The sequence below is a fragment of the Propithecus coquereli genome, unplaced genomic scaffold (assembly GCF_000956105.1).
Source record: "Propithecus coquereli isolate 6110/MARCELLA unplaced genomic scaffold, Pcoq_1.0 Scaffold179, whole genome shotgun sequence".
Taxonomy (NCBI): Eukaryota; Metazoa; Chordata; class Mammalia; order Primates; family Indriidae; genus Propithecus; species Propithecus coquereli.
The window spans coordinates 890763-906287 of record NW_012142634.1 but is presented as its reverse complement, the minus strand read 5'-3'; the positions used below and the strand labels follow the sequence as shown (position 1 = coordinate 906287).

Below are 15525 nucleotides of genomic sequence, written 5' to 3'. Positions count from 1 at the left end.
GTGGGTGGCACTTCAGTTGGAGAAAATATGGAAAATACATAATGTCGGGACATCCTGGTGGCCATTTGAGGAACAGAGTTTGATATATTACAGATACCCTACACCAAAATAAATTCCAGATGGTTCAAAGATTTCAAGGTAAAAATTGAAATAATAAAAGCACTAGAAGAAAATATAGAAAAAATTATTCATATGTTTAGAAGAAGTAAGGCCTTTCTAAGTAATGACGTAAACCTTATGAGACTGATTATGTTAACCATATACAAATTCAAAACTTTTGTACAGCAAGAGGTACCCTTAGCAAAATGACAAGACAGGAAATAACTGGAAAAAGTATGAGTACCTCAAATCCCAGTCAAAGAACTAATTTTGGGTGGACACAAGGTAAGGTCGGAGGTGCCCCTGGAGGTCTACCACACTGGAGTTGCACAGCGACTGGCCTCGCTGGTTAGGTCCTTCTCCCTCCACCTCACAGGAGAGGGAATCTCTCTTTCCTTGCAGGCAGCTACCAGCAGCTACAGCAAATACCAGTAGACGTGGCAAATGGGCAAAGTCAGTCTAGGAAAAGGACCACTAATACCCCCAACCCTCACTTGTGAATAGTTCTGCGTGTTGCCTACCTCCACACACAAGCGGGGAACGCACTATTCAATCCCTTTCAGTCAGGAAAATGAAGAATCCAAAAGGCTCTCATTTCTAGGCCAATTCTCTGCTGGAACCGTGAGGAAGCTGGCAGCCTCCCCTTCCTGTCCCTCACCTCCCGACAGCTGCATTCCAGCAGCCTAGCAGGCTCGACTCCTGCCTAAGGCCGAATTGTAACTCTGGGCAGGACTGCGGATCCCAAGAGGTCCAGGCTTGCCTTTAGCAGCTTCTAGAAACAACATGTTAAAAAAGAAAGCTTTCTCTTTAGTCTACAACAAGCACAGGCACGCACAACACTCAAGAACATGAGTGCATACTCGTTTTCTTTCTCTTTCTTCCTCCCCACCGCCACCGCTGCTGGGAGTATAATCACGGTTAAATGGTTCTGCCACATCCTCAGCACAGCCAAATGCTGGACACTGCGGACACTGCGAGACACATCAGCCCGTTGATTTATTGGATTTTGCACTGTGGACTGGTAACCATGGCTTTTCAAGAATTCAGACCATAGGAGAGACTGTTATAAACTTAGAAATATTATCTATTTTCCGTTACCTCCAGTAAAAATGTCTACCAGCGAAAGAGCAGGGGAAATGCCACTTTTGGGGCCAAGTCACAATAAACTTGGGTAAAGGGTGAAGCAGTTGCTAGTTAAGAAGGCCCAGCGCAGAGAACTAAAAGCACAAAGAAGGTATTTAAAGTTTCCCAAATCTGGAATAGTCGCTTGAGGGACCAGGAAAGCAGGAACGGAAGACATGGTTCAGATGCATTCTAAAGAATGGAGCGGAGTGAGTGAGCCCCCCAACCCCCGCCCCAGCCAGTGCCCAGCAGGCTCCGCTCACAGCTGGTAGCCCCAACACCCCGATCCGGCATCGGAGAGCGAGGCTGGCGGGGCAGGCTGGCCCGGCCACTCGAGGACGTTTGTGGGCCCAGGCACTTTTGCCTTTGTGGACACTGTTGGTTTTCTGTTGCTGCTGCAAACATAGCGGTTTAAATAACACAAATTTATTCTTTTACAGGACCAGAGGTCTCAAGTCCCAACATGAAGGTGCTGCAGCTCTGTGTTCCCTCTGCAACTCTAGGGAGGACCTGTCCCTCGCCTTTCCAGCCTCTGGAGCTGCCCCCTCCCTGGCTCGTGGCCTCTTCCTCCATCTTCAGAGCCAGCAACAGCAAATCCTTCTCCAGCTGCCGTCTCTCAGGTTGGTTCTCCTCCTCCCTCTCCCACATGTAAGGACCTCTGTGATTACAACGGGCCCACCCAACCCAGGAAAACCTCCCTACTTTAAGGTCAGACAATGAGCAGCCTTAATTCCACCTGTAACCGCCCATATTTGCAGGTCCCAGGGATTACGATGCCGACATCCTTGGAGGGGGGCAGGTTATTCTGTTGACCACAGGCCCCTTCTTCCGTAAAAAATTTTTAATCATTATTTTATGATCGTGTTGGTATAAGGATGAATATATTAACATTATATATTAAAATGTTTTCTTCAACCTTCATTTCTTTCTTCTGATTTTAAAAGAAATTAAACACTTTCACAGGCCCTTAAAGGTCACCAGGCCCCAGACACCGCATGTCCTGTCTCCGAGGGGTAAGTCGGCCCTGGGCAACCAGGCAACAGCCCCGGCCCCAGCCTCAGAAGTGCTCAGACGGAGCCCACACACGTCCGTTCACGGGGCCAGTGGAGGGGTCTACACTGGCGGAGGCCTCACAGCACAGGAGAAATCCTTGAGCAATAGCGGGGTTGGGCGAGCGTGCGTCAGGGAGGGAGGAGGGAGCAGAAAGCACAGTGGCTTGAATGTGTGTCCCTCCGAAACTCGTATGTGGGAACCTAAACCCCGATGTGACAGTACTAAGAGTGGGGCGTCGGGGAAGTGATTACCCACGAGGGCTCCACCCTCGCAAGGGCATTAGTGCTCTTATAAAAGAGGTCGAAGGGAGCACCTGAGTGCCTTTTGCCCTGCGGTCCATTCTGCCATGTGAGGACACAGCATCATGCCCTCCGGAGGATACAGCAACAAGGCCCCATCTTGGAAGCTCAGAGCCGCCCTCAATAGACACCAACTCTGCCAGCACCTGGATCTTGCACTTCCCAGACTCCACATCTATGATAGATAAATTTCCATTATTTATAAATTGCCCTGTCTAAGCTATTTTTGTTATAGCAGCAAGAATGGACTAAGACAGAGGGTTAAACCATGTTACTAGGGCTTTCTAAACCTCAGTTTCCTCATCCATACAATGGGTCAAGAAAAGGACCCGCCTGGCCTGAGCAGGGTTACTGTGAGCACCGCATGAGCTCGCACAGGCAAAGTACTGTACAGCCCTGGCATAGGGGAGCAACATGTTTTTATTTAAAGACATTTCCTGCCAGACAAATTTATTCCAACAAAATGCAGATGTGTCATGGGAGTATTTTCACAAAATGTCAGACTCTACTTCTTGGCCCAACATGAATCAGTTGCAAAGTCTTTCCTGGGTGCCCTGGAGGCACTGGGGATACTGGAGGCCCCAGCTCTGGCTGAATGGGGAGATGGGGTAGAGGGGCGGGGTGCAGAGGTGAGATGAGTCTCTCTTGTAAATCGGAGCAGCTACGGCCCATTGAGTCTCTGCTGCGTGTCCAGGATGTGCTCAGGACTTTCCCTGGGCATTGTCCTGGACACTCGCCGCAAGCTGAGAGAGCGAGGCATCTCCTCATCTTACAGACCAGGGAACGGAGGCTTGGAAGGGTGGTATGACCACCTGGACCACCCACCCGCTCAAGGCTGGTGGCAGCTGCCTCCTGGTTAATGACTTTGAGACCACCCAGAGTGAACAAGGGCCATGAGAGGACCCAGAATGTGGTCTGAGCACTCCAAGAAGCAGAGCACACTCGGGTTGGCTGGAGAGAAGAAAGAGGGATGGGTGGGGTTCTGGCACGTGAGCAGGACCCTCCACAAAAGGGAAGGAGTCCTAAGAAAACAGGCAGACACTCACAGGGCTCTCACTGCATGCCTAGGACTATCTTAACTGCTTGATGTGCATTAACTCATTTAATCCCCACAATAACCCAATGTGGTAGCTACTGTTATTATCTCCATCTTACAGCTAGAGAAACTGAGGCACAGAAAGGCTCAGACACATGTCCAAGGACATGCAGCTAGGTAGGTCTAGAACCCCCGTCTCACTCTGGAATCCGCGCTCTTATCTGCTCTCTGATGCCAGGTGAGGACTGCGTCCCTACAGGGAATACTGTAGCGCGCTTCCTCCCGGTGGTTCGTGCACCAAAGAGCCCCCTTGCTGGGTGGACTCTGCACTGGCAGGGGCTGTCCAGCCTCCAGAGAAGACAGGGTCAGGAGGGGCTGGTCACAGAGACCCGCCCTCTGCAGGGCTCTAATCTACCACTGGAGATCTGGGGGTAAATTACCCTGCCTGCTCCCCGGGAGCAACATCGGTGCAAGTACAGACAGATAATAGGTGGCTGGACAAAGCCAAGGGAGGACCCCGAGCAACTGAGGGTGGGTTTTATAAGGTGGTCAGAGAAAGCCTCTGGATGCAAGGAGAGTTGAGCCTTCAGGAGCGAGAATGGCGAGTGCAAAGGCCCTGAGGCAGGAGCACGCTTGGTGTGTTTGTGGCAGGAAAAGGGGGCTCCTGGGCTGGAGTGCAAAGAGCAAAGGGAATGAGGTAGGACAGGTGGTGGTGGCCAGTTCTGCAGGGCCTGTAGGTAGAGGGGCGGGGGCATTAGTGAGCCAACCAGGGGAGGGGGCTTACCCACGGAGGCCTCTCCACCAGGAAGCAGAGGAAAGAAACGGCAGGGTGTACCCAGCGACCATCTGGAGGGTTTCCTGAGGAGTCACAGCTGGGGGACAAGGACCCCTGAATAAAGCAGGTAGGAAGCGGAAGCAGAAGCTTCCTACCCAAGAACAAGCTGTAAAATTGTTTCCATTTCAGAGGTTTCACCGGCTGAGAGCTCATTCCTTAGCCATCCACACCCAGAAAGCCAAGTATGGGCCATATAGCCACTTGTGAGAGCTTTATTTAATTTCAAATAACGATCCCTGCATTATTGAAATTTAACATAAAATGCAGAACGACTGCATGCCTGGCCTTCTACCTGAACTTGGAGATGTTTTCATTAAAGCCTTTCTATGTCATGCCAAACTCTGCTGTTCAGAAACTGACAGTTTTCAAAGAGGTTAGAAAGGAGTTTGGAAACTGCGCTCTCCCCGCCCCCCACAGGTGCCAAACATTTCATTTCACCGTTAAGCGAGGAGACACAGCATGACATGCTCTGAAAACACACCTTCTCTCCCAAGAAGACGAGCGAATGATTTACGCTGCGTGAAGCGCCAGGCGGCCTCCCTTTGCGCTCTGGCTCCTGATCTCCTGGCCTGGCCCGGCGCCCCTTCCCTCTGCGCCTTGGCCCAGACCCACCCGGGGACAGGAGAGGACAGCAGAGGCCAGGACAGGTCCCCAGGGGAGCAGAGAGCCAGATGCAGCGGAGGAGAAAGGGAGGTACCCCTTGAACACTCCCTACCGCAGGGATGGGAACCTCGGCCAGGGAAGGCGTTTGGGAAGGTTCCATCCCCTGTCCTGGCCCTGCGTCCTCTAGCTGTGTCTATACTGTCCTTCATTTCTCCTTCTGCTGCAGACCCTTCTGTCACCTCAGCTGTCCCCGATCCCCTCCCTCCTTTGAACCATACTATAGCCTGTCTGGGAGGGGCTCCCACCAGGGGTGCCATGAAGATTCCGGGGCATCTTCCCCTGGCGCCACCTCGGCACCTGGCACCCTGACCCCAGTCATCAGCCCCACTGCCCCATGGAGTCCTCAGACAGGCCACTGCCCTCCTTCCTGGCCAAGCCTCCATCACTTCCGAAGCCTCTTCTCCCCCAGGGGCTCTGGAACCTGCCCTGCCCCTCCAGGGGACCAGCCCTGGAGCCCAGCCTCACAGCCCTGCACCCCTAACGCGGTCTGCATCCTACCAGCACCGAGATGCCCGTGTCCCTGACCTCCTCCCACTGCAGCCGCCACCAACTCTGCCACCCCCTGGTGGACACATCGCCAAGAGTGCCTGACGGGACAATGACAATGGCATGCGCTGAGGCCTCTCTGCAGCTGGAGGAAGAGCCTCCCTGTCCTTTTGCTCGGCGTGGATCTCACACTCTGTAAGTGTCCAATCCCTGAACCTGCCACGCCCCGCGCTGCAGGGGCCCTGCCTGCTCCACCGAGATGCGTGACCCTCTGAAGGACCTACCTCAGGACGTGCTCGCCGCCCTGACTACCTCGGGGAACCAGGAGACCCTCCTTTGCAGGGTGGGCCCCCCCACCAGCACCAGCCCCTCAGGGACCTGTCCCTGCTGCACCCCCACCCGACTCACCGTCCCCTCAACTGGGTCCTCCCTCCAGGCTGGGAACACTCTGTCTTCCTGAGAAGCAAGGAAGGCAATTTGCCTCTCCTGTCCTGCTGACTTTGGAACACTGCCCACTCCTTTCCTTCGCACCAGAATTCTCAGAAGAGAAGGCGACACTGGAAATCCCCGAGACTTTCCACTGTCAAACAGAAAGCGAGCGACTGAGGGCTCGGGGGAGCCTGTCAGCCTCGTGTCCTCGGCACAGAGCCTGGCGCGGGGCAGAAGCCCGATTCGTCTTCCTCTAATCAGCCCCGCTACCTTCTGCAAACTCAGCCGCCAGTCAGCCTTCCTCACCCCTGCCCTGCAAAAACACCAGTCCAGCTGCTGCCTCACTTTAACGACAAATTTACAGACTCTCAAGAGATAAGGAGAATTGTTTTGTCTATTAAACAGCAAATATTAAAAACATTTGATTATTTTAAATTGCCCGTATTTCTTCCAAGTCATTAGAGGCATCTCTTCACCTCAAGCAAAATAATTAACTTTTCAGTCATCACATTGGCTATAATTGTAACAACCATATGTCTAATATACTTTCTGCCATTAGGGAAATAAAAAATTGGTTTTTATTAGTATACTAACATGTCAGTAAATTGCAATGCAGTGGGGAAGGATATTTATCATTCTGAAAAGTATAAATTATTCAATACCATTAAAACAATTACATTTTATTACTTTCAAATGGCATGAATTATTTCGGAAATTATTAAGACTGGAATTGCAGACTTTATCATCCACTCGATTACGAACTCAGCAGCCTTGTGTCCTGGCTGCACCTTGCTCCTGTATCACAGGTCCCACGGCACGTCCCTGTCTCCATCTCAGGTCGGCATGTGCTCTGCGGGTTCTCATAGACCCAGGAAAGTATTGGATTCTTGCACCAGGCTGAAAAGCTCCCTGTAGCAGGTCCACTTCTCGCTCCCTCTTTATATCCCTAGTTTGGTACTGAGTGCTCAATAACTGTCAAATGAATGAATTAATAAACATACAGAGAACGTCAGGAACAAATAACATTATGGATGTTCATTTCGAAATTATTGACTACAGAAGTCCCATGAATGAAAAGCATTAACAGTATCCTTAAATACATATTGTAACTCCAACTATTAGGAAAGTCCTTCTGTATTTCAACAACCACACAGAAGCCCTTCTAAACAGCAACATCCATTTGGCAAACTCTAAGGGGCCGCCAACCCCTTCTCTTTCCATTTCCAACACATTAACCAAACAAAATGCAACACTCGTTGAGATTAGGGTACGTTCTACACACTTAACTAGAAAAATCAAACTCGAATTCCAGCTCTGCCATTGCTTGTCTTGGTTTGACTTCCACAACTACCTGCGACCCTGCAGGATTTGGGAAGCAGCAGAGGGGATGTGGGCAGTGGGCAGGATTGTAACCTGCACAGACGCACCCTCGAGCTGTGTATTAAGCTTCTACACAGAGACACGTCCATGAATCTGTCCTCCAGGAGTGTTCAAGGGGAGAGGCCCAAGCAGGCAACTCTCCCCCTACCTCTGGATTCACAGGGAGCAGCCTCGCCTGTCTACGTTTCTAAATGTTTCCAAGAAAGATTTTGAGAGAAGAATCTGTAGCTAAAAATAAAGCTTGAAAACCACTGTTCTAGATAAACCTAAAGAGGTGTGGAGGGAAGTGTTTATTGAGCATTTATTATGTGCTGGCTAATTTTAAAACATTTTAATTTCATTTAACCCTCACCACATCTTTATGAGATAGAGAACAATCACCCCAGTTTAGAGAACAGAGAACTGAGGTTCAGAGAAGGGAAATCCCATAATCAACTAGAGCCAAGAGCCCTGTCGTGATTCGAAAGCCAAAACTGTTCTCTGAGCCATCGTCCAGCTCTAGAAGTCTCTGTGACCTCCCCACCTTCTCACCTAGAGCCCCTCCATGCTCCTCCCTTACATTTTAAGCCCACTCAGTCACCTAGTCATAGATTAGTTAACTCATTACCATTCCGTGTGGAGGAACTTCCGTTAACTTTTTGCTTCATAGTGATGTCCATTCACTAGAGAGTCGTTTCTTGAGCATCTAATAGATGCCCAGAACTAGGCCCTTGGGAGACACTGTCAGGACATGGTCTCTACCATCAAGAAACTCACTGACAAGTGGGAGGAAATACAGAGCCAATGAATGGAAATATCACAGATGGTACCACCGTCGCCTGTGCTGGGAACGGTGCAAGGACAAGGGGTCGTGGGGGATGGAAAGGACAACTGCTGTCATCTTTACCATTAGTGTTCAATGACAGCTGTGGCTGACCTGCTTCTGGTCACGGTGGAATAGAACCCACCACCTCCAGCATCAGCCCGGCCTCGAGAGAAAAGGGCTCAGATACCAACACGTGCCCTAGTCCCGTTTCCTCTTCAGTCCTGGGGCGAGGGTACTATTCGAGGAGGTAAGACAAACCCAAACTCATCAGATTTTTCTTCACTGTCCCTGAAGAATAATCTGACTTGAAATACATTTAGACATTTAAAAAATCGACTCCTAAAAGTAATTCTATCCCTTGCCTTCCCACTTAGACGTTCCTGTCCCAGCCAAGCTAAGGAAAGATATTGTTCTGCTGCAGTTTCTGACTCCCTTGTGTTTCTAGGTGAAATGGAATATGAGCGTTATACCCACCTTGCTCTTATTTTCTAATCCAATAACAACCCGAGCACTGGATCTCGAATGACAGCGGTCAGACAGGTTAATGTCCAAGCATTAAGGCAAAAATCCCTGTGTCTCATCCCTACAGACTGTCTCAGACCACTTAAGTTTCCATTTTTCTTGAGCAATCCAACATTTTCCCCCAAAATTCTTGCCTTTCAGAAAATAAACAGCGAAAACACTGGTCATGGTAATAAACCACTGATGAGAGCAAAACGCATACCACAGAGCAAAACTCAGCACATGTGAACACATACAAAAATGCCACTGAAAAGCAAAGTGAATAAAATGCGGTGTACGAAATAGCACAAATACATAACAAAATGTTGTCAAAATGCACAAATTATCCTAGCTCTGGAAATTTATTTGAAGAAAATAATTCAAATGAAGAAAAAAGCATAAAAATGCTTTCTTGTAATATCATATGTGACAACAGAAAATGAGGATGGTGATGGAGGCATGGCTGAGTGAATTGTAGGCTGTTAAAAATGAGCATTAGGAAGCCCGAGTAAGAGCATGAAAAACGTTACTGATGTGTCTTTAAGTTTAAAACAACATAATTGGATATGTAATATGACTGCAATGTGGAAAAATAATTCTGTTGGCCTAAGGACCAGGAAATCATGGGTTATGTTTTAAAATGTTGCTAGATGTTATAATGTTGTCTTTACAATAAAAAAATTCAGAGGAAAACATACAATGAGTCACTGGCTGACAACTGCCATTATGTAAGACACAGTGTCCCTTTGCAGGGACAATGACAGACAGGTGGGCAGACTAAATGCATGCACAGATGCCAGGTTCATCTCTCTTAACCCAGTTTATTTATTAATGTTGACCTTTCCGGAAATTAACGTTAATCTAGTCAGCAAATTACGGTCTGATTTTACGTGATTGCCAACAGGTAATTAGTAATATTGGAAGATGCCAGAACGGGATTGAGAGTGCAGCGCGGACGTGTGAGCCGCGCGGCCGCCAGCGGGAGGGCTCTCAGCTCACAGGGACCGAGACTGGTTTCTAACGTTCAAGTGTGGGGCATTGGAGATCTTCGCTTCTCAGTGTAAAATTCAGACGGCCCCTGCAGTCCTGCTGGCCCTGGCCCGCCCCGCCCTCTGCCCCCACCCCGTGAACCCCAGTCCCTGGTGCCCACTGTCCACACGGCTGGAGCCGCATGACCAGCCCGACGGAGGCAGCACCATCTCTGTCTCTACAACCTGCCCTGAGCTGAGGTCGACAGGGTGTTTTTTATATCATAAGCGTTTATTGAATTTTTTGTTTATTGTAAAATATACATAACATAAAATGTATCATTTTAACCATTTTTCCATGTACAGCTTTGTGGCATTAGGTAAGTTCTCATGGTTGTGTAACCATCACCACCATCCGTCTCCAGGACTTTGCGTCATCTCATGCTGAACCTCTGTCCCCGTTAAACAGTAACTCCCGCTTCCCCCTCCCGCAGCCCCCGCAACCACCATTCTACTTCTGTCCCTATGAATCTGACTACTCTAGGTCCCCATGTAAGTGGAATCGTCTTTGTCCTTTTGTGACTGGCTTACTGCACTTGGCAAAGTGTCCTCAAGGTTCATCCATGTGTAGCACGTGTGGGCATTTCCTTCCTCTGTAAGGTTGAACGATCTATTCCGCCGCATGCATAGACCATAAGACGGGGTTTTCAGGGGCCACAGCCCACCTCTCTTGGGATTACCATCAGGTCACACCTGTCACTGGTCCAGCTCTGAGCCCAAGCGTCTTTCTGAGGAATGGGCTCCCTCTCACCCTCAGCCCCACACTGTGCCATCCTTCCCTTCTGTTTCTCTGGCGCTCCTTCGCTGGGGAACCTGCCCGGGCCTCCAGCTCTTCTTCCCAGAGTCTAGACGGTGCGTGCCCTCCACCCCAGGACCGTGTGCTCACGCGTGTCCAGAAGTCCCACCTCGGCCGTGTTCCGTCCACCAGTCGGCACGCCAACACCTCACCAGGCATCCGAGGTGGCAGCCACCTGCCTAGACTGCACAGCTCTGACTGTGCTTCTGTCTGCTCCGCCTTACCTGCCCGGCGGTCCCTCTCTCCATTCCTGTACAGGAGAAGGTGTGGTCCTGAGAGACGCACCTTCCCAGGGGACCTGTGTCATCAGCCCGCCCAGCTCCCCCCCCCCCATTCCAATGTTCTTCCCTTCTACTGCCCGTCACCAGCCACCTCTCGGTGACTCCCCTGTCTGCCCAGACCCTCGAACGCTAGACCCGAGACACAGAGCCCAGACTGCACAGGTCCGGGCACACTCACAGCCAGAGCGAGTTCCTTCCTTGGGTGATGACGCCCGTGAACCTGGTCAGGCGCCTGGCGTCCACCTCGATCCACTGGTGGAGGTCGTTCCTCCCCGCGCACCACGCCCCGTCGTAGAAATCGTTCTCGTTAATCCCCGCCTGCGAAGAAAGAGAGGGGGTTCTTCAGAAGGACTCTGAACTGAAGAAAATGAAGACACACCTTTTCCTGAGATGGAGAGGAAGGAAGGGTGATAGGAGAAGAAAATGAGGAAGGTGGTAGAGAAAAACTAGTTGCGCCCAAAGTCCTTATTCTAAATCATAAAAGGGAGTCGCTTAGTATTAACAAGTTGGAAATATTTCCATATGTTATGTCCTCTTTTTGCCCATGCGAAAGATGAAATTCAATGAGCTCTCCTATTACTCACGCGCCTAACACATACGAAGCATCTCCCACATACCAGCCCACGCGCCAGGTGCTGGGGCTGCGAAGGTGAGCAGCTCCGTCCCAGAACCTCGCCACCCGGGCAGGAAGAAAGACAGAGAAACAAGTGGATTAGAACACGGAGCGGCACGTGCCGTGTTAGGAATACGAGCATGTTGCTGAGGGAGCGTTTAAGGACAGCACAACCATCTCAATCTTGGCACGACCAGGGTGACATGTGAGCTGGGTGTCGAAGGTGCGTTTATCTAGCAAACATTTGTTTGGGAGTGGTTAAGTAATTTGATGTATTCAGCGTCAGTTACTATTACTACCAAAAATTCTTTTTTGTTTGTAAAGAGACTGGGTCTCACTCTGTTGCCCAGACTACACTACAGTGGCTGTTAACAGATGTGATCATAGCACACTACAGCCTCGAACCCCTGGTCCAAGCGATCCTCTGCCTCAGTCTTCCAAGTATCTGGGACTAAACGCACGTACCACTGTGCCCATCCCCAAAGTTCTTCTGATCTGAATTTCCAGGGTAAAGTTTCTGCTCTGGAATTTTCCCTGTATCATCACCATTTCAAGAGTGAATTGCCTGACTGTGCCTCGCCCCTGCCAATAAAAAGGACATTTGAACCAAGTGAAGCATCCTGGTTTACTAAGACCCTTTCTGCACTTACCCAGTTTTTCCATGGCTATTTCACAAGGACATGATCAGATGAGAAAAAGTCTGAATGTTAAAAATGAAGCCAGCCCGTTTTTCCTACCTCTAAGCACTTTTCAGCCCAAATTCTAGGAACAATATTACTTTTAACGGGCAAGAGAAATGTGAATTTAAGAGTCCAGCTATAACAGACACATGACCTGGCCAAGGGTTCCACTAACAAACTCTATCCACCACTGCACCAGCTAACGTAAGCCTTGCGTCAGGACCAAACCCTTGTCTGTGCCCTCCCGATCCACTCCTGAGATAATCTTGAAGGAACTTTGAGGGCAAATGGTAGAATACTAATGTATCACAGCCTTCTAAAGTGCTACCATCTCAAATGAAGGTGAATTTAAAGAGCTATTAGTCAATACCTCCAAAACCCAAGCTCTTGATTAACCAGCACATAAGTGTCTCAATGGCACGAGTGTCTGTAATGAGGACCTGGAGGTGCTGCATGGCTCTGCCTTCCAGAATTATCGAAGAAAGGCTCGGTTTTGCAAGTGTGTGTTACCAGTGCTTTGGGGTGTTTAGTTACAGTCTAATTCTAAAGAAGTGATGGCGCCTCTCTATTAAGCGTAACATCTCAGTGTCCCACTCTGCAGTCAAGGAGGTCACGCTAGCAGCTGGAAGGCTGTAGTTACCCAATCACGCCCTTTCTGTATTTGTTGGCAGTTATCCTCCTAATGACAGAGGTTAGCAACACATTAGTGACCTACAATATCACAACTCATCTTTTCAAGAAACCAGAACATGCATTTATATTTTGTGGTGGTTCCCCTTTTCTTGTAAACAGCCCAGGAGACTGGGGTTTAGAATAGTCTGATGCATTTGCACAGTGAACTCTCACTGTACCTTGAGTGTATGTCAAATACTGGCCTAGACAATAGGAAGACAGCTGTGGAAACACGTGCAGCCTCGTCCTCTTGGAGCTCAGAGTGGGCAGGAGGACTGAAGCCTATACGTGGCACCTGCGTCTTGTTCTTGTCATCTTGAAATCAACCACCATACTGTGTTGGTGAAGAGTGTGTGCTCTGATGTCCCACTGCCAGGGTGAGACATCGGGGCCACTGACACACCATAAACTCGGGCAATTTGCCTAAGTGCTCTGTGCCTCGGTTTCCCCATCTGTTAACATGGGGACAAGGACAATTTCTCACTCAGAGTGTTCGCAGTGCTTATAACAGGGCCTGGTACATAAAAACGAGCACTCCGTAAATGTTAGTTATCAGAGTATTTAAAATGATGAGTATGTGATTAGCACTGGCAAAATGTGAAAATATGGGTGCTTTATGAATTATTTCGAGTTTTACAAAACACTAGAGAATTATGGTACTATTGCAGTTCATTGTGTCACATCTTCTACAACGTCACATATCCAGAACAGGGTTACAAAATCTGAGGACAGTGGCGGCCCACAATTTAAAGTTCCCAACAGGAGTCCGTGATGCCCCTCCAGGGGACATTTGGCAATGTCGGAAGCCGTTTTGACCACCACAACTCGGGGCGGGTGTGCTCCCAGTATCTGGTGGGCAGAGGCCAGGGATCCTGTTAGACACCCTACAGCGCACAAGACAGCCCGCAATGAAGAACTGCCCGACTCAAAACGTCAACAGTGCCAAGGTCTACAGCTAAGGAGACGAGAAGAGAACAGCCACATAGCCTGAGATGTTTGCCTAATAGAATCATGGAAACCTGCAGGAAACTGTCCACCAAAGTCTACTGACCAGGATTTGGAATTACATTTAAGGCTCCTGGGTTTGCCAGCCTGGATATTTTGCTTCTGCTCTAATCTCAGCTCTTTCTGAGCACACTAGACAATTAAAGGCAGGACAGTGTCAGGGGAATGGACAGCCCTTCCTGAAGATGACTCACAGGGAAATGACAGCCATCTCTGAAAAATCAACTGTGAACTTAAAAACTAAGTGTCTGGAAGAATTCAGTGGAAGAGGAGGTACCAGTCCCAGAGATGTCACCAAATTATACCCCAGTGCAATAAATGATATTTGTATGTGCCTCTGAGAAACCAATAAAAGAGTACATTCATCTCTTTCTGCTTAATAATGTAGGGAAATATTTGATAAATTCTGGAGAAATTTCAATTAAAAGTTGGTGAAATGAAGTTTGATTCCTGAAAGGATAACCTAGTCTTGAAAATACCACTAACGTAGAATAATTCTTTCTACTACAGCACCAAATAAAGTGAGAATTAATATAATTTTCTGAAGGTAATTAAATTTTATGCATCATTTTTTACCTTAAAAAACATACCAGTGCACCTAACAGACTCGATTTGGCTTCAGATAAGCGTGGGAATTATTAAATCCATAACAAAGAGAAAACCTGGTACTATCCAAGATCAATCTAATAGGATTTTTCTCTTTCAAGGTGATGGCATAAACATATTAGTTTTTCTGTGTTCTTCACTCAAAAATCCTCCCCAAACAAATAAAACGAGATGCAGAAATACAACTTCAATCTCTGATAAAACTATAAAACATTTATAATCCCCAACGTACAATATATGAAGACAGAAATCAGACGGAGGAACCCTGAATGACTCGGTGGGAAAAGGAAGTGTAAACGTCAAAACGGCACAGCACTGAGAAGCCAGCCACAAAGGACTTCAGAAAAGCTCTGAACCTGGTTCCAAGACCTCGTGGAAGGGGAGGGGAAGGCAGGACTGAAACAGAGAATTGCTTCAAAATGTGTACTAAAAAAAAAAATTAGATCCCCACATCCCCACCCTGACTCCACAGAGGGCCTGAAATTTTTCTATTAAAAAAAGCACATTGTAGAGGCTCTGGGTTGGGGGACACCAGGGACAGGGTAGGGAAGGTGTGCTATGATGTGTAAAAACAGGGACCTCAGGGGGCGGGTGGCAGCATGATGCAGGGACAGCTGCCTCAGCTCCCCTCCCCCACAGCGGGGGAACACCATGCAGCCAGGCTTGCAACAAACACGAGAAAATGAACATAAAATGTAACAGAGAATAGAAAAAGCTCAAAAAACTATAATTAATATCCCTAGAAAGAAGACCTTGCTTTCATGAAACAAGAACAGGATATTCTACAAAAGGAAAAAGTATTAAACAAGGAAGAGCTCTTAGAAACCAGGAATGTAAATGCTGAAAAATTTTAAAAGTCAATGGAAAGGCTAGAAAGACAAAACAAAGAAATCTCACAAAAAGTAAAACAATATATAAAATAGGCAATAGAAGAAAAATAAGAAAAGCAGAAGAAGAAATCCAAAAGAACTTTAGGGGGAAATAAATCAACAAATAAAAGCTATAAGATAATCTCACAGATCTGAAAGGCTTATGTCTCCAAAACACTATGAATCTAGTTCTTAGGAATAAACTAAGACCTACATCTAAGGCATATCATTGTGAAACTTCCAAACATCAGAAATAAAGAGAAGCCC

General features: G+C 48.2%; 1 protein-coding gene across 1 annotated transcript in view; it reads right to left on the bottom strand.

The window, feature by feature from the left end:
• Nucleotides 1-15525, bottom strand: part of CPXM2 (carboxypeptidase X (M14 family), member 2) — a 100709-nt gene that overhangs the window by 48828 nt on the left and 36356 nt on the right. Inside the window, exon 4 of the mRNA XM_012642394.1 lies at nucleotides 10992-11131. Within this exon, the coding sequence (XP_012497848.1) occupies nucleotides 10992-11131 (140 nt within the window). The remainder of the gene's footprint in view (nucleotides 1-10991; nucleotides 11132-15525) is intronic.